Source organism: Carassius auratus, unplaced genomic scaffold (genome assembly GCF_003368295.1).
Source record: "Carassius auratus strain Wakin unplaced genomic scaffold, ASM336829v1 scaf_tig00214183_4049273_7079891, whole genome shotgun sequence".
Classification (NCBI taxonomy): domain Eukaryota; kingdom Metazoa; phylum Chordata; class Actinopteri; order Cypriniformes; family Cyprinidae; genus Carassius; species Carassius auratus.
Genome location: NW_020527547.1, coordinates 1979728 through 1998647, shown reverse-complemented (window position 1 = coordinate 1998647; position 18920 = coordinate 1979728). Strand labels below are relative to the sequence as shown.

The window sequence follows — 18920 nt, the reverse complement described above, 5'->3', positions numbered from 1 at the left end:
GACCTTCTTGTTCATGACCCAGAAAAAAATCACAGTTGCAATCATGGTCTATCGGAACAGATCACTGATGAAGTAACAGTGATTTTGAAGGACAAATGTTTTAATCTATGACAAAAGTAAAAACAATTAATAAAATTTGAGTTCCAGCACTTACCCATAAATCAGCTGAATAAAACTTTAAATATTGCATTATTAGTTTTTTAGTAAAATGACCAGCAGCTGATTTAAACAGGAATGCTAAAGATTAGGAAGTTAGGAAGGTTTATATATAAATATATATATATATATATATATATATATAAATATATAAAATAGATATAGTAAATGAAACAACTGACATCTTGTAGATAGAATAAAAACATCTTGGTTTTTATGTACAGTCCAATACATTAAAATACATACACTCACACACTTTTGAAAGTAAGGTGACATTGCAGGACCAGAAATTAAAATCAGAGTGGGAAGAAATGACCTGCTAGGTGTGAAACACTAAAAAGTTGCTTCCTTTCCAATCCTGAACTAAAGCTCCATGCAGAAATCCATTTACCGGCATAAAATCCCCACGGTTACATTTATCAAGATTTCTCACCACAAAGACAATCATCATAATTCACTGATTAACAAGCCATCCATGGTTTCAACTACCTAACCTCAAAAACAACCCACAACCTGAAGCAAAAGCTCAATGAACAACAAAAAGGAGAAAGATTAGGGAATTTTTCACAGTGGAGCTTTACCAAAATGAAAGTTAATAAAAAATCAGTGATTCTCTCTGGACAGATGCAGTGTGAATGAAACAGTAGGTTGGATACCAAACATTAAAACATTAAGTTAAATATAAATCAGTAATGATTCACATTACATTACACATTTTGTGTAGAACAAAATAACGTGTGTATATATATATATATATATATTTTTTTTTAAAGATATATATCAATATAATACATATTTCTTATATTTAAAAAGAAATAAGATATATTCTACATAAAGAGCTTTTCTTTGAAAATGGGGGCAGTGCCCTGTAATGCAGAAATACCTTCGAAATTTTGATAGCTGATAAAAAAATCCAGAAATTAATTGAACTCTGAGAGAGGGTCAGGCTTTCTAAGTTTAAGCCAATCAATACAAGTGCTTTGAGCTCTTAGAGGACCAATAAATACAAAAACCTCTCAATCTGCCAATCAGTAGTGAGGAATATCGTCACAGTATAAGGTTTAACCTACTTCTAGGAAGCAAAAACATTGTGAATGATGGATTAAAAAGAAGAAGTGGAGAGAAAAAACAAATCAAACACTGCAAGTCTAAAGGAAAGCTGAGTTATAAATTTTTGATTTAAATCACCCTTTATAAAGTCATTTACAACTGATTGTCTTTACAAAATTACCTAAAAATCAAAACTCCAGGTTTTACAAAAAACAGCTATTTTTAAACCTCTATTACAAAAGACCATGAATCGATAAGTCTGATCTCATGCTGTAACTGTTTGTCTGTCGCCCTGTGGGCTTTTATATGTACAGATAGTCGTGGTGTGTTTTCAGAAGGGAAAGATACGCAGCACCATCCTGTGCATTTAGTCCATGGAGTGAAATCAGAAGAGGAGAAACATGACACCGCTCTCGTGTACCCCTCTCAGAACATGGACACATTAAGGACCTGTTTGACAAAACATACACACAGTCACTTTATAACCTCAGTATTGCAGGTGCAAAGAGTTCAGGCCTGTTCACACCAAGAGCAATAACTGTAACAATAAATATAATGACACCTATATTCAAGTTGGTTCAAATAATGGTATTTTATTCAAGCTTTGTGTCATAGTTGCATCTGTGTGAGTTGTATACTATACTACTGACAATAGGCAAAGGGCCATTTTTGTCCATGAAATGTTGCTAACTTTAGAATGATGTTTTAAACGTCATAGCTTTCGTTATAGTTATCGCTTTTGGTGTGAATGAGCCTTCAGTGCTGCATTCTTCCTTAGCATCTTGCCTGTCAGTTCACAGTGTAAACGGACAGAGAGCAAATCAAAAAGTGATGTGACATACAGCCAAGTATGGTGACCCATACTCGGAATTCGTGCTCTGCTTTTAACCAAGTGCGCACACACAGCAGTGAACACACATCTGGAGCAGTGGGCAGCCATCTATGCTGCGGCGCCCAGGGAGCAGTTGGGGGTTCGGTGCCTTGCTCAAGGGCACCTCAGTCGTGGTATTGAAGGTGGAGAGAGCACTGTACATGCACTCCCCCCACCTACAATTCCTGCAGGCCCGAGACTCGAACTCATAACCTTTGGATTGCAAGTCTGACTCTCTAACCATTAGGCCACAACTTCCCACAAAGCAGATTTTTGAAAAACGGGAATGTAAAAGGAATGTAAATTCGTTACCACAATGCTGTGTGGTTACTAAGTTGTTTTGGGTGGCTGCTTACTGGCACAAGATAAAAAAAAAAAGCACATAATCCTCTGGGTCCCTCCTTTGAAGGGTTAGTTCACCCAAAAATTTAAATTATGTCATTAATGACACACCCTCATGTAGTTTCAAACCCGTAAGACCTCCGTTCATTTTCGGAACACAGTTTAAGATATTTTAGACTTAGTCTGAGAGCTTTCTGACCCTGCAGTCACTGCAGTTACGATCACAACAGACCCGGAAGAGAAGACAATGCTGAATAAAGCCGTAATTTTTGTTATTTTTGGACCAAATTGTATTTACGATGCTTCAACAAATTCTAACTGACCCTCTGATGTCACATGGACTACTCTGATGATGTTTATCTTACCTTTCTGGACATGGATAGTATACTGTACATACATTTTCAATGGAGGGACAGAAAGCTCTCGGACTAAATCTAAAATATCTTAAACTGTGTCCCGAAGATGAATGGAGATCTCACGGGTTTGGAACGATATGAGGGTGAGTCATTAATGACATAATTTTCATTTTTGGGTTAAAATTAAGAAATTATAAAGTGAATGAATGACTGAATGAATGAATAAACAGATAGATGAAAGAATGCTTACAGAGTCGTCCATGATGGAGGCAGGGTCAAAGTAGTCTGGTTTCAGCTCTGATCTTTCCCTGCGGTTTTTGGATGGCGGCTTCAGAGAAACAAAAAAGGTCAAGTTAAAAATACCAACACACAAAATGTGTTTTCTCTCTGTGTACTAGTGTCAGTCCAGCAGTCAAATGAAGCTGGATTAGATGGATGCGAAGATCTGAGCAACACTGTCATTCTGACTCTGTATCTGATTGAGCTACAGTGAGTCTTTGGGTGAGAAAGGGTCCTCATTGGTTATGCTCTCCTGAATTCTGATTCCTACCAGATCAATATCCATGGTGTCGAACTCCATGCCCTCGTTAAGGTCGTCCAGTCGTTCCTCTGATGACATCATTACATCCTCTACAATCGGTTCCTCATCGTCCTCCATCAGCCCGCTGCCACGACGACTGGCACAAGCAATAAAAATAAATAATATATAAGATATGAAAGCAAGATTGTAAATGATAAGTCGATAAGTTGTAATATTAAGGTACTGTATTATAAATAACATAGATAAATCTGATGAGTTGAATCCCATCAATTAAAAACCCACTATCAAAGTGTTTCATTGACAGTGACAGTGACAGTGATTGTACTGGTGATCTTCAGCGCTCGCAGCTCAAAACAGAAATGTAGAACATTAATAACTATCACTAGGAATGTTATACACAACATTTTATACTAAGAGCACTGATGTAACATTTTTTGTAAATTCTTTGGTTTTAGCTGACGTTTTCAAAAAAACACACGTCCACAGGAGTTACATATTCTGACAACATAACTTAGTTCAAGTTCACTTGTGCTTGATTTTGTGCAATGTAATCAGGACCTGAATTTCGCGAATTGTGTGTAATTCTACACATTCCTGCAGGTTTTGTGGTTATAAAACGGGAAATTACTGTAAACATTTATGCATTATAGCATGCAGGTTGAATCCAAACAGATTAGATCAGAGCAGATCAGTCATTTTAAAACTTTCTGTGAGACAGAGTTTCACAAACAGTGTGAGTGATTAGGATTGATTGGGACCGAGTCTTCTCTTACTCCCTCAAAATACACAATTGACCTCTCATCCAAAATATCCACGTTGAGTTTTCTCTGCAAGCGAGCTGCACGCTGCAATACAAGACTAGCACACATTTTGGACAGTCAAGGGAATTTTTTGTTTTATCATACAGTCTACAGCTGAAACATTCACGATATTTTAAGTACTGGTGTACTCTCTGAGTCAGCCAAAGCACAGATAGCCCCTTGTCAAACTGCTTGTGATTCTCAAGAGTCAGACTGAATTGTTACATAATTTATAAAAATCATTTATTTATTGCCCAGCTACCCCATTTTATTTATCCACGGCACATGTATTTTATATGTAGCCTAAATAATGTTCAATGACTTGTTTGCATTATTTAGTGATTATTTTATTTTATTTTTTTGTAATAGATTTATAGATTTTTTGTGAGAGGCAATAGATTTGTTTTGTAAAACTTTACATAGCAACACATTTTAAAGTCTCATTTGTTAATGCATTAATGAACATGAACAGAGAGCAATTATTGTTGTTATTATTATTATTAAGTTAAACTTTTGAGCATTTTTGCATGTGTATGTAAGTGTGTGCTCACATGGTGTGCTGAATGTGGCCTCTCATCTTGCCATACTGCAGGCTTGCTCTTTCCTGCTGCTGTTTTTGGGCCATCATCCATGCGACCTGAGAACTGAAAATAAAACAGCTCTCAATCAGCTCTTTACTAACGAGTGTGTGTGTGTTAGAGAGAGTATGTGGATAAATGAGAGCATGTGTCTTTACTTGTAGTCCATGTGTTGGTGTGGCTGCTGCAGGGGTGTGTGTTGCGTTTCGTTGCTCATGCTGTAAACTCCCATGTACCCCTGCTCAGGGCAGATCTTTTTTGCGTCTCGCAGGACAGTGGAGACAATGTGGGGGGATGACATCATTACAGGAGTGTGCGGGCCACTCTGCTCACGATTTACCCACATGCTCACATCACTGCTGCTACAGCTACTCTCCTCTGAGAGACAGACAGTGAGAGAAGACAATGAATGAGGAAGTTAGTTTTAATCTAAAGATAAAAGAAGAATATTTAAAGATTATAATGAATCACATAGTTATGATTTAATGCACACGTACCCTCAGGCAGTTTTCTCTTGCTAGCGGCAGGTGGTTTGCTTCTGCGACTGCGGGCAGAGCTCCTGCTGCTCATACCGCTGATGACGGACAGAGTGTCATCGTCAGCACCCACCTGCAGAGAGTTCCGGTAGGAGATGAGCGGTAACCAGCAGTCATCCCTCTGCAGGGCCATCTGAAAGGTCATAAAGCGCTCTAGATACAGGTGCCTGATGGGAGAGATCAGACGTCAAACAAACAACATACACTTCATTAGAGATACTTATTTAAAAGACAGCACACCAATAACCTTCAGAGACCCAGCGTAGCAGAACTTCAACATTTGTATATTTAACAAATATGGGTAAAATCTACATATAACAGTAGCTGACACTAAAATTTAGTCAAAATAATTCTGTCAGCATTCTTTTCAAACCAATTCATCTATTTAGAAGTACATGCTTTTACTTCAGTAACAAATAGTGGAAATATTTTGTCAAAGGCCCAGGGTTTTTGCGATCTTTTTCATATTATACCCCACTGCAAACTGTACCTAAGTGAAATGGTTTTATAACTAATTGCTTCTTAAAAATATTGCATCATATATATAAATTTTGGGTCTTTGAGGATTCTGAGACAGCAGGGATTCTTAACATGAGTGTCTTACACAGTCTTCTTGTCCTGCCTCAGTAGTTTGGAGGAAAACTCACTGAGGATGTCAAGGAATGCGAGGTTGAGAGGTGGGCCACCCTCCCCCTGTGGACTGGGTTCTTTAAAGGCAAATTCTATTCCATCCCTAAAAAACGGATAACACATACTTTGTGACTCTGTAACAAAGACATATGGGGACTCTTGTGCTGCTTTTCAATTTAAATTGTTCTAATGCTGATGCTGGTGCAAGAATTCAATTCTGATATGAAAGTTTTAAATACATGAAATATAGTTTTACACAGACAGGGAAAAGAAAGTGGCTTGAGCAGCCATCCAATGAATCCCGAATCAGGAAACAGAACACCACTGGGACTTCACCTCACTACAGCAAGTGTGTTTAAATTGACTTACTTGTGGAGCATTGCAATCGCCTCTCTGGTTTTGAGTTGATCGAGTCCAAACGTGAGCGAGAAGCGCCGGGCCAGTTCTTTAATCCCACAAAATGCATATGCGGACCGATCAAAGTTACAGCCCAGATCACTCAGCATCTCATTAAACAGCTGAAAGCAAACATCATACTTATGTTATGCAGTGTTTCTGGCAGAGCTGCTCTGTATAAGGAAGGAAGCGCCATCTCACCTGCTGCAAGCTGAGGATCAGAGTCTTGGCACACTGAATCTTGTCGATCTGACGCGCTTTACTCATGGTCTCCTTAATGATATCACCGTAATCATTATAGTACTACACACAGACAGAGACAGAGAGTCAATGGAAGCAACAAGTAAAAACACAGAAGACTGTAACAACATGAGTAGGACTCACTCTTATGTATTGTTTGAAGATATCTGCTCCTATCTTCATCTCCACCACGTTGTAGATTATCAATTTGCAGAAGGCAGCCAGCAAATTCCTGCGTCTGTGGAGCGCCTCAATCTTATTAGCCTCATCATCTGCAAGACACATTCCAAAAATGAATGAATTTGACTGGATAGTGAAAAAAGCAGCCAATGATTGTGCAGAATATAATAAAAATAAGAATAAGAATAAACTGTAAACAAACAAAAAACACACACACACACACACACAAAAAAAAAAACACAAGCAAAGAAAAAAAAATTTATATACTGGCCAAACATTTGACTGGTACTGTGTTAAGTTTTTTTTTTTTACAAATTTGTAGCGTTTCTAAATGAATGAATGAGATTTAGATTTCTCATCATTGAAAGTGCAGCATCTCATTTCTGCTCTAAAAGCAGCCAGTGGTTTCTTAAAGGCATAGCTCATCCAAAAATATAAATTCTGTCAACATTTACTCTAATTAATTTCGGACACGTAAGACTTAATTAAGGTTCATTTTCAAAACGCGATATTTTTCATGAAACCTGTGCGGTTTCTGTCCCTCCACTGAAAGGCCACGTAGCCAAAACTTGGAAGATACAAAAAGGTAACAAAGGCATCATAAAACAAATCTATGTGTATATGCAAATTGCATCAAACAATTATTAAACACCAGTCCCGCTCCAGACTCAAAGTATGACTTGATGAGTCATACTGCTATGTCAGTCTGCTGAATTTTCTTTTTATTTGGTGCTGTTAGTTTTGCACAAATGACACAACTACACATTACAAGTCCACAGCTGATCATGTCCCTGGAGCATAGACTGCAGATATGTGGTTACACGATCAAATTCACACAGTAGTGCTTCTCACTGCCACCTTGGAGTGAATCAGAGCAGTTTTCTGTGCTGTTTGTCATTTACCTGTGCTGGTGTCCTCATCCTGGTCAACAAACACGTGATCTAGGATAAAGTTGAGTAGTTCGCTCTGTAAGGATGCATCTGGACTGAACACCAATGGCTCTAAAGCTTCTCGCCCTGATGTCACAATCTGATAACTGAAGATCAGGAGTGCATCACAGAGAATGGTGAAGGCCTGCAACACACAAAAACACACTGTTAATTTTCCCAGAAATCCCTATACACGAATGCAGGGGCTTGGTGTGGGAGGACAGACTCACCTGTTCTTTGACAACAGTGCTCATACTATTCAGGTACATTTGACACATCATACAGAAGGCTCTCACCTGCCTCCGCAGCAGCACCATGTCATCCTGAAACGGGACGAGAGTTACTAAACACTCAGAAAGGCGGTCTCAAAACAGGTTTGGGCATGTGTGTGTGTTGTACCTTACTGGCACTGCCCTCCGAAACCTTAGCCAAGTGCCAGAGTATGACATAGTGAGTGCATTGGAGTGCATGAGCCACGATCTATAAAGAAAGAACAAAATGGTAAAATCAAAAACGTGATCAAAAATATGATCTGAAGAAGTCTAGTAAGGCCTGCTTTCAGCTGCTGTTTTACTATTATTAATTCATGGGTAATTATCTTTTAATTAATTATATAACTTCTTAAATTTTAAATATAAGTTCATTACTTTTTATATATGACACATTAATACTGATTTGATACTGTATACTAAATTATTTTGTAGGCCTAACTTTGTGTTTAAGGCGAGGTCTAATGTACATTCCATACATTCTGACTTACCGTATTTATGTACACTGTTAAAGAGTTGGATTCTCATGCTAAACATGGTCAAAGGTTCAAAAAACCAAGTTGAACAGACGACAGAGTATTTCTGTGCCAAATACACTACTTCAGGGAAAGATATACAAGTTTTCTTTAAGTGTGGTCTTGAATGACCTCATACAGCAGTGGTTTTAAAAAATGTTTAAGCAGTGGTTTCCCCTCTCTTTTAAGAGCGACCCTATTTTTTATTTTCAAATTGTTGTGATGTATACATACACACACACACACACACACACACACACACACACACACGCACACACACACTGTGCCAGTATGGAGTGACACACCAGTCTGGAGGTGCTCTGGAATCAAATCAATGAGGGTACTTTAGCCTTCTTAACAAACATTTTTGCTTGATTTATATTTCTTAATTATGAATTTATATAAGTAAATGTTATCTAAATGTATCCGAGGAATGAAAAAAGAAAAACAGTGTGCTCCATTTACACTATTACTGGTCATTAAAGCATTATCAGTTGATAATTTAGCTGCAGAAGAGCAGGTATTAGGCATGCAATCCAGCCAGTGAACTAAAATTAGTTATTTCCATGGGTCAATAGTCTGTACCTGCTCAGGCATATCCCCGTTTTGTAGGCCAGAGTTCAAAAGTTTGTAGTTGCTGGTGAAAAGGTCCCATTTAGTGAGGTCATGTGCACTGCAGGGAGCACAAACAGACATACACAGTTATGATGAAGACAGTCCTCTGGTCTATGTATGAACAACACAAAACATGTCAAGATTTGTATTTACTTAACTCTGAAATCAAAAGCATAGTTTTCTAAAAAAAAAAAAAAAAAAGAAAAAAAGAAAATCTCAGTTTTAGAGACAACGTGTGTTCTTACTTGTGGAAAGCTGTGATTCTTTTGAGTGTTGACAAAACTTGATAGGCATCATCTTCATCAGGCTCCTCTCCCTTTAAAGAAACAAAGCCGTTAAAGACAAAAAACTGTTATCAAACTACAACACACAGAAAATTAGCATACTCATACCTCGTGCAGGACGTCTTCCAGAAGACGGTGGAACTTATCAATCTGTTCGTCAAGTATCTGGCTGCGGACAATATCCACGCGGTTATAGATGGTGAAATCCTCATTGCACAGTGCATGGAATGTCATGGAACATGCCTCTAACACATCCTTGTCTGTGTGCTTCTCCACCACATCACGGACCTGACGCAGCAAAGCATCCAGATGCTGCAGCACACCAGCAAAAGAATTACTTAGAACTAATGTAATAAAACAAAAACAATCAATAATTTTTTTACCTTATGCCTATGTATAGATTACAAAATAATGTTAGTACTATTGGAAACTTTCTTCATGTTAAAGTAACAAACCCATATTTTATAAGCACGATATTTTCAGTAATATGTGGTACAATTTTTCTATGTGTAATTTTTGTGTATTACCTTCTCCAGCCGACCGGTTGTATAGATCTCCAGATCAAAATACTGAGGAAACTGCAAAAGATTAGTGACCTTCTCTGGGTCCACTGAATACTGAGAGAGGGAAAAAGAGAGAAAAAGAGAGAGAGAGAGAGAGAGATGTTTGAAAGACAGTTTGTTCAGAAAAATTAATTGGTTTGCATGTGGACAGTGATGCTTTATTTCAAAAAAGTTAATCAATATTGCAATGACATTTTTCCATACAATCCCAAAAAACACACAAAATGTGGAGGATTAATGTCTGCTACTAATATTTTCACAATCATTTACATTTGTTTGTTATTCAGCTGATGCATTACACACTATATGGCAAGGCAGAGAATGGCTTACTTTAGCGAGTAACAGAGGCAGAGCCACAGCAAACGTTTCTGTTATCTTTGTTCGATCATCCAGCTGGGTTTTCTTTTCTTTAGCAGTTAAGACCTGTGCCAGAATAAGAAACAACATACGCATTTGAAGCAACATGAAAATTAAGAAATAATGACAGAATTTTTATTTATAGGTGTTTTAAAAAACTATGTGATGTATTTCATTTAAGTAGCATCGACTAATGGTTTTAAAATATATGTGTGTGCATGTGTGTCCAAATTTGGCTGCAGATTTGTGAGATCCAAAGTTTTGAATAAGTCCTCACAAATACAGTAACAATTTCAAGAAGATAAGAACTAGTCCTCTCTATTTGAAATAAACAATCAGCCAGTGATGAAACAGAAATAGCGACAAACTGTTTCCTCTGTATTATGACGTACATCAGAGTGAAACATATTATTGAATAAGAAAAAGTATAGAACTGGGACTTGGTTCTATCCATCACAGTGTTTTCAATACATGAGCCCAGGTAAATTAAGACCTGCCCAGGAAGATAAAATTCAAATTTCACTTTACGAATTTCTGTATTTTCTGACCTCAGTTGGATGTAAATTGCGTAAAACTGAAGCGTGCTGAAACACCTGTCCCTTACTGTTTTGGGTTATTAAAATATGAACATATTTCATCTGTTAATATACACATAGATGCGTATACAACCGCAAAAAAAGTCAATCTTTAGTGTAGATGTATGTTGATTTAATCAGACAATGTTGCAATTATAAATCAGGATTTAAAGAGTTAAGTGAGAGCTACTCATGGTTAACATGTAACATAAATGGATCGTGTTCAGTCAATAATTATACTTGCTCTATGTATGACAACAGAAAATATGTAAATGGGAACAGTTTTATTGAGCATTCAGTTGTATGACAGTATGTGACAGTTCAGAGAGTAGAATAGAACTGAAGTGCCAAACTTGTCTGAATGTAAAAACCTGGTGCAATGATGTTGTATATATGCTAATTAATATGTGAGGTCATCTGCCGCCACAAGTCTCACAAAATCCTTTGGGAAAACACTGCAACATGTTGTTGACTAGATGTAGGCAGATCTGGTTTGAGCTTTTAGTCAATTGTACGAAACATGCAGGGTTTAAGTGGACTAAATAATTAGCGTCCATCATATGTTACCAGGAAAAGTAAAAAAATAAATAAATACATGAACCATGAACCACATGCATGAATGATTCACAATAATATTGATAATATACATTTACAAAATAGGGTAACTAGTTATATCATGCCAAGATTTAACCACGTAATAACTTTTTGGATTAGGTTCAGGGTCAGGAGCTTAGAAAATATCACCTCTGTGTAAAAACCATTGCATCTATGGGATGTCCTCACAGATATGGCGAAACCAAAATGTTGCTTGTGTGTGTGCCTGTGTGTATGCCTGTGTCTTACCCTTTTACCAGGGCCTCGTCCGATAGGTGGGTGACACTCACAGCTCTGTCTGACAGCACAGAGCATGATCTCAATCAGAGCAGCTTCCTGAGTGTCAGTGAGGGCTGAAACACACACATCATGTGTTTGAGAAGTTTAGGCAAAACAAATATTTTTAGCCAAACTCTGATCCAGAAACAAAAAATCCTGTGAGAGATGAAAGTGAGTGGATTTGATAGCCATGTACCCTCTTCTCCAGGGTAAGGTTCATCCAGCAGCAGGCTGATCATACTCTCCCAGTCCTTCAGCAGCTCTGACGCACAATCCCACAGGCTATCCACCAGGTACGCGCCGTGCTCATGCAGCTAAAACACAAACATTCAGAATATCTTAAAAAGCCAACCTAATCTCTCACAGTTTGTTCAGTTACTTCATGCATTTGTCGTGTATTCATAGGGATAAATTAGGCTAAGTGTTTTATTTTCCCTCATTTTGAAGGTAATCTAACTGCTTTTGTTACAGTATGTTCTCATACAATCTGCTGGAATCTCAGAAAAGGAAAACAGGAACTTGAAATACTAAGATCTCCTCAGTCAAAATATTAATAATAGCGAGACTCAAGAAGAGACATTAAAGGCTGAGCACATCAAGCACACCTCACTCTCCAGAAAGAACAAGACCGTTGTTCTGATGAGGTTAGCATTCAAGCACTGTCTGCCTCTCCTGGGCCGCCCCTCATCCTCTGGACCATGATGACTGAATAACCTGGGAACACAACACCAGTGGAATCAGTGAGTCATGGTGAGCATTATGGATAAGAACTAATGTGACAAAATGTGTTTAAAGGGGTGGTTGATCAGCTATTTTCAAAGGCTTGATTGAGTGTATTGCTACCTATCTATGCTAAGCTAAGCTAAAAGTGCTACTGCCAGACCTGGAGATCGACTGAATGCATTCAAAAACTGTTGAGTTCAAAATGAGCCTATTTTCAAAAATAGTGGAGTGTTCCAAGTTAAAAAGTGAAATCATAATCAAGTACCCCTTTAATTACCCTGGTATTTAATGAAGCAAAGACTATAGTGCTATGATATAAAAACTGCATCATTTACTTTTTGTAGAGAAACTCCCCTGCAGCCACGGCAACTGGTCGGTGGGCAGAGTAAACCAAGTGATAGACGCTCTCACAGTCTTCAGCTGTCAAAATCTCATCATTACTCCTGTGTGAACAAACAAACAATTACACAGTGAACGGACGCATCTAAGAAAAAAAAATAAAAAAATAAAACATAAGACTCTGAATGAGGAACAAGCAATGCTGAACTCACTGCAGAGCCAGCGTCAGCAGCTTAATTGCCTGAACAGCAACATCATATTCCTTATCCAGAGTCATGGACACAATTCGATCCTACAGAGAAAAAGAATGAGAAATGTCAGAAAGCAAGAAAGAAATGGGGTTGCCATAGCAAGTGTCCTGGTGAAAGCCTAACCTTGAAGCGGCTGGTGAAGAGTTCCAGTCGGGCGTTGAGTTCTCTGCTATAATACAAACTCTGAAGAGCTGTAAGACACTTCAGACGAACCTCACCTTGCTGGAGATTGAAAAATAAAATAAATGAATGAGACATGAGATGCAATGCTGTTTGTTTGTTTAGTTTTGACCTGCATATAACAACCAATCTGTGTAAATGGGTTTGTGCTACCTTATCATACATGGTCCAGCCCACGTACTTCAGGTAACTGTCATTAAGAAAAGCCTCACTGTACATCTTCATCCACATACCAATCTCTTCAATGCAGACAACCCTGATCTCAGCAATCACATCCCTGCACACAAATATGTGAAAAATATAGACAGCTCTTATCAAAGACTGTGTGATCATTTTAAAATATGAATTGGTTGAATCAGTCAGTTAATTATTGGGATATTTGCTCACCTGTATCTGTGGATGAAAACTCCTTTAAAAATGGCATTCATCATGTTCTCAATCTCATCCTGGTTTTCCTGGAGCTAATAAATACAAAAGAACATGTTTGAATCAGGTTTTACTGTATATGTGTGTGTATGTGTGCGTGTGTATTACCTCCTTGCGTTTTTGCAGCAGGAGCTCCAGGCGTTCATTGGCTCGTTTCCCGATGCTCTTGTTGCGCTCTGTCTCATATTGTCTTTGTGTGTTGTCCAAATTGATGCTCAGATTCAGAGCAACATTCACCAGAGCTGTCATCAATTTCATGGCTGAAATGCAGTGAATTAACTGTAGGGTTAGAGTGTATACTTCATCCCTTTATCAATAAGAACACACTGACTAAAAACTGCATTGACAAAATTCATGACACAATAGTATGTTTATGCGGCAGAAGTAGTGGTAGTATGTATTCTGAACGTTACACAGTACCTAGCCTAAAGTCACCCACCTGCCAGGGTGCTGGTGTGTCTGAACGCTCTGACCTGTGAGTCTGAGAGGCCCGTGAGGAGAGAGATGACCGTGTCCATCATGTACTCATCATAGATGATGCTGTACTGGCACTGTCGGACCAGGACCGCGATGAACTCACACAAGCTTAACTTAAACTTCTTCCACACCGGACCTGCCATCGCCAGTGGATAATCACCACTATCCTGAACACACACACACTCTTTTTCCATATACACTTACAATATCTAATCTCCTCCAACTCAGAATACAAACTGTTTTACATATAATAAATTCTACACACGGAAATGTCTGTGGTATAAACACATAAACAAACCTCATCAAACTCTTCTGTCATTTTCCTGATGATCTCAGAATTCTGCATGTGTCGAAACATCTCAGAGCTCACCGCACCTATAACAAACATTCACATTCAATAAGACATTATACATTTGAATTACATAAACTTATTTACACCTACAGAACACAAAAACACACACACACACACACCTTTACAGCCGGAGCAGTGGATAAAGAAGTTGATGAGTTCCAACAGGGCAGGATCTCTGTCCGCCTTATAGGACTCGATCCAGTCATCAACCACTGACTGCAGAGAGAGAGAGAGAGAGAGAAAACACACACTTGCTCAGTTAAACCATCTTTCCTACACAAACAGCCTACACAGAAAGCATGCATTGCAGTTAGACCTGGATATAATAGCCAACCACAAAAAACACTGATTTACTCTGATGATACATCTGAGCACTTTGAGACAAACACAAGGTACTGTATGTCTGTGATTGAATACAGTGTGACAGATGTATCTGAAGTTGTTTGTTGATATGTTAGTACCTGTGTGGCACTCTTTCCCAATTTGACAATCTCAAACAAGCTGAGATTCTGAATCTCCGTGGTGCTCTCCTGATGGTGGCCATTTACCCGACCTCTCACCTCTGAACCCTTCAACTTCTCTCCAAGGGACTTCTTCCCCTTCTAGACACAAACAGTAAGACGCAAGGAAAATTTCATTAAACAAGCGAGTACCCATTCAAACGCTGCACAATTTTTGGGTAAAAAACAGAATTGCGATTTTTCTGATAATATAATTATCATTATTATAAAGACAAATTTAATTGTAAATGTAATAATAATAATTATTATCATTATTGTATATTGCAACTTTTATTTATTTTTTCAAACCTTAAACTATTAAGCTTTTAGTTTGGTAAAAAAAAAAGCCCTTAAATATTGTCTTTTGTTGACAACAGCTGGTATAAAGACAGTTAAATGCACATTATGAGCAACCCAAACTGAAAGCACATGCAGAGATGAGTTGGTGTAGAGCAATAATTTCTGCAAACCACCCAGCGACACTCATAAGCTGCACATTTGTAAACAAAAAAATAATGGTGTACTTTCATTCTGAAGCGTATTTATTTAATTAAAATCACACTTTTTGTTTTTATTCCAATTAATCATGCAGGCCTTCTCATACCTGTTTTACAGCGTATCTGAAAGCTGACTGGGTGATAAATAAGAACTGAATGCCTTTCTGCAAGCTCACTCGCTGATAGGTACCTTCCCTTTCCCAAGTCTGCCATTCCGGCCCTCAAAATCTTCAAGATCGGTGTCCGAGAGCCGAGCGTATCCTTCCCTAAACAAACAAAATGCACCAGTGATTAGAGCAGTGTGTATGTCGACTGTAGAGTATTTCAGGTGTATATATTCTACAGTGGTCCATTTTAATAAGGAGGTTCAACCAAGCCGAATTACCCTGAGATGGGAAAGGTTTTCGGGCTCAGAACATTTGAATTGAGTTACTTCAGTTAACCCTACATATGTTGACTGAGTTTAGTGTGTTTAACTCGTCAATCAGGCACAATTCAATGTTGGTATAGCCATAGACATAGACATAGACGCTGGATTGGCATTAAGAAATGAATGAATAAACGAACAAACATTTAACAGCTGTGGTGGTGGTTCCGGCATATATCTCAAACTACCCTTGCATCTGGCATCCTTCCAATCCATACAGTAATTAGCTTCATTTACGATGGGTTTGTGATCAGGAAACTACACAAATATTCTCATAAAGAGTGTGAGAGCTTTCCTTACCGCTCTGCATACGGTGGCCTTACTAATGTGCTCTGCATCCCTGATGTTATATAGAAAACTACCATTTAGAGGAACACTCCACATTTAATAATATTACGCAGCGCCTGAAATAGTCCCCAGCTAGTCTGCTATTGCTGCAACTAGACAAACTAGCTGGGGACTATTCAGGTGCTGCATGATATTACTGTGCCAGCTGCACCTATGGTACGGCACCAAAGTTCCTTGATTATTACCCCGGAATGAGAGTATAGTTCCTAGCCACATCGGCCTAGAAAATCTCATCATTTCATTTTCCAGTGGTTTTAGTACACGATGTAACTACAGAAGAGTCAAGTTTTAAATAGGAAAAATGTAGAAACTCTTTGGTCATTTTTGAGCGAGATGCTAATGGTCTAATCAGATTCAATGATCTATGCTAAACTAAGCTAAAAGTGATACCGCTAGACCAGGAGATTAGCTGAATGGATTCAAAAATGGTAAAACTCAACTGTTTTCCAAAAAAGGTGGAGTGTTCCTTTAAAAATGGTACCACTCAAATAAATATGCATATAGATATGCAACAACAAAAAAATCTCCCTACTGCTTAATGCAGCCTCCTCATCTACAGGTTTCTGTATAAAAGCATATGTCATTTTTGTCACTTTCATAGTGTCTACATGAAAATATGTCCAATGAATGAATGTACCTGCATTACAAAAAATGCTTTTCTTAATTAGTATTTTTCTCTTGTTGTTTACAGTCAAAATAAAAGTCCAAATGCATTTTCTACTTAAGAAAAATGACATAAGATATTTAGTCTTTCTCATTTTGCTAATTATTTCCCAATGGGAAAATAATCAAGTATCGATTTGATAAGATTGTTTTTCTTATTTTAAGTGAGTTAGTTTAGTTTGTGTCTGGTACTTACTGGTGGAAGTCTGTTTGAAGGTCTTGAGCTGCTATCATTTTGTCAACATCTTCTGTTACTTCTGGAGTTCATAAGTGTCCCCCACACTGCAGTAGACAGACAGACCCACACAACTGAAAAACACGCTGCATCATAAAACATAAAATCACATATTTGCATGCAATAACAACAACCACTACGAAACACGATGGAGTTACTGAATGCGGTTGTGCGTGTTTGTGTGAAAGACGTGTGTAAGTTATATGACTTTAATAATAAATATCAAACATCTGTCAAAAGCATTACTGTATGCAAAATCTAACCATAAAACATTACATAAACTCCATTAGTCACAAAAATCTATATGTGTTCGTGTAAAGTGTTATTGTATTTTATTATTACATGTTATTAATGTGTTTTTAATGTTGAGTTTGATTTCCGTAAACAAGGGCTAGCATGCTAACATGCTAACGGGCCTCCAGCTCCTTTAACAGTCATTAAAACCGCCCCAAACCGACCAAAACAAAGTAAAACTCACTGCAAAACCCCATTAAAACTTTGTATTTCCCCATACGACGAACATTATAGTATTTCATTAAGTTTCACTATTCAAATTGTCTGACACATGGACGACTCATGGAAATGAATCTCCCGAACGAACACACGGGAACATATATTTTATTTAAATTTATTTTCTAAAATCACGGATATTTATGATCGGCCGCCATTTCCTTCCTCACCTTCCTCAGCGTGAGTCCATCAGCATCAAACCCGCCCAGTGCCGCCGCCAAACGGTACCGAACCGGACCGGAGCTCCGCGGTTAAGACATTAAACAAGCTCCGAGTAACTGGCTCACTTCTGTTTGTGTTTCGGAGCTGCAAGAGGTAGTTTGGTGCGGTGGGCGGACAGGAGTAAAAATATAGCCTCGAGAAATCAAAAAACACACTTATAACACGTCCACACACACCCACATACTAGCATCCACACATAAACACACCCCAACACACACACACACCATGGGACTGAACGGCTAATTTTTGAACAATTGTTTTTGTTTATAATAGTTTGAATTTTAATTCAACACATTAGTTTCTGGATTAAAATTTATTTGAAAATAAGTTAGGGCAAATAAAAAAATAAGATGCACATTTGTCACCCAGATTTGAGGACATCAAACCGGTTTTATTTTGTCAGCCAAAGGAGGTGTAACAAGAAGGCTAGATCAGACTTTGACATGAGAAGAGAACAGCGCTAACAGAATACATAGTTGCATCTTCCTTTAACACACCTGAAATGTCCAAATCAAGCTTGAGAATGGAAGATGTGTCCAAAGTCTGTGAAATGTGGTGGACAGAGATGGAAAAATTATTTGTTTTTAGATAGATGAGGGATAGGAGAATATAGGGAAAAAAACTTTTACAAGTTCACATGGTATAGAACTTATACACAAGTAAAAATGTATAAAACATTTGAAATGCCTCAAACATTTGTCAACTAAACAACTAAAACCAGCACAGGCATAAAAAAGCATGTATATAACTAGATGTTTGGTTTGTTTAGGCAAATAATAAATTCATGTTGAGAAAACATAGAATTTTTTTACACATAGAAATGGTGACGTTGTTTTTAAAAATTACACTATGCAATATGTACCATAATAGGAAAATATGACTTCCTAGTTCTATAACACACACAGTGCAAATTAAGTGTTGCCTTGAACTAACTCACCTGTGCATGTGCAACTGAATAACCAGAGATAAAATGTAAAAAAAAATTTAAATGATCCCTTTCCTGACAATGGTATACAAACAAATGCATTTTTCCCATACATGTGTAAACATAACCTCATCCCACATTATATTATGAAGTTTACAGAGCCCCCTGTTTTATTTCTCAGGTCTTAAG

At 37.8% G+C, this 18920-nt stretch overlaps 1 protein-coding gene across 4 annotated transcripts; it reads right to left on the bottom strand.

Moving 5' to 3' along the window:
• Nucleotides 1-345: 345 nt before the first annotated feature.
• LOC113091369 (cohesin subunit SA-2-like) lies at nucleotides 346-18030 on the bottom strand. Of its 4 annotated transcripts, none has more exons than XM_026256850.1 (34): nucleotides 17755-18030; nucleotides 17036-17121; nucleotides 15592-15667; nucleotides 14866-15006; nucleotides 14524-14620; nucleotides 14351-14427; nucleotides 14015-14219; nucleotides 13684-13835; nucleotides 13537-13610; nucleotides 13303-13426; nucleotides 13093-13191; nucleotides 12931-13010; nucleotides 12715-12822; nucleotides 12262-12370; nucleotides 11853-11970; nucleotides 11627-11730; nucleotides 10182-10274; nucleotides 9816-9905; nucleotides 9397-9600; nucleotides 9250-9320; nucleotides 8975-9062; nucleotides 8005-8085; nucleotides 7836-7928; nucleotides 7579-7750; nucleotides 6641-6768; nucleotides 6458-6559; nucleotides 6230-6378; nucleotides 5835-5963; nucleotides 5192-5397; nucleotides 4853-5072; nucleotides 4668-4760; nucleotides 3326-3452; nucleotides 3026-3103; nucleotides 346-1656 (listed from the first exon to the last, which is right to left on the bottom strand). In XM_026256850.1, exons 2-34 carry the CDS (start codon nucleotides 17071-17073, stop codon nucleotides 1633-1635), a joined length of 3750 nt encoding a protein of 1249 aa, XP_026112635.1. In that variant the 5' UTR covers nucleotides 17074-17121; nucleotides 17755-18030; the 3' UTR covers nucleotides 346-1632. The 4 variants fall into 4 exon arrangements, with proteins under 4 accessions (XP_026112635.1, XP_026112634.1, XP_026112636.1 ...); XM_026256849.1 differs by having other exon boundaries at nucleotides 1329-1656; nucleotides 17036-17160; XM_026256851.1 differs by having other exon boundaries at nucleotides 1329-1656; nucleotides 17036-17148.
• Between the last annotated feature and the right edge of the window lie 890 nt (nucleotides 18031-18920).

Excerpts from the sequence above, each read along its gene's own strand:
- LOC113091369 (XM_026256850.1), bottom strand. The coding sequence starts at position 17,073 with ATGATAGCAGCTCAAGACCTTCAAACAGACTTCCACCA. Across the intron at positions 10,275-11,626 it reads GACGAGGCCCTGGTAAAAGG|GTCTTAACTGCTAAAGAAAA; the intron begins GTAAGACACAGG and ends ATTCTGGCACAG. Across the intron at positions 5,073-5,191 it reads CAAGAGAAAACTGCCTGAGG|AGGAGAGTAGCTGTAGCAGC; the intron begins GTACGTGTGCAT and ends TCTGTCTCTCAG.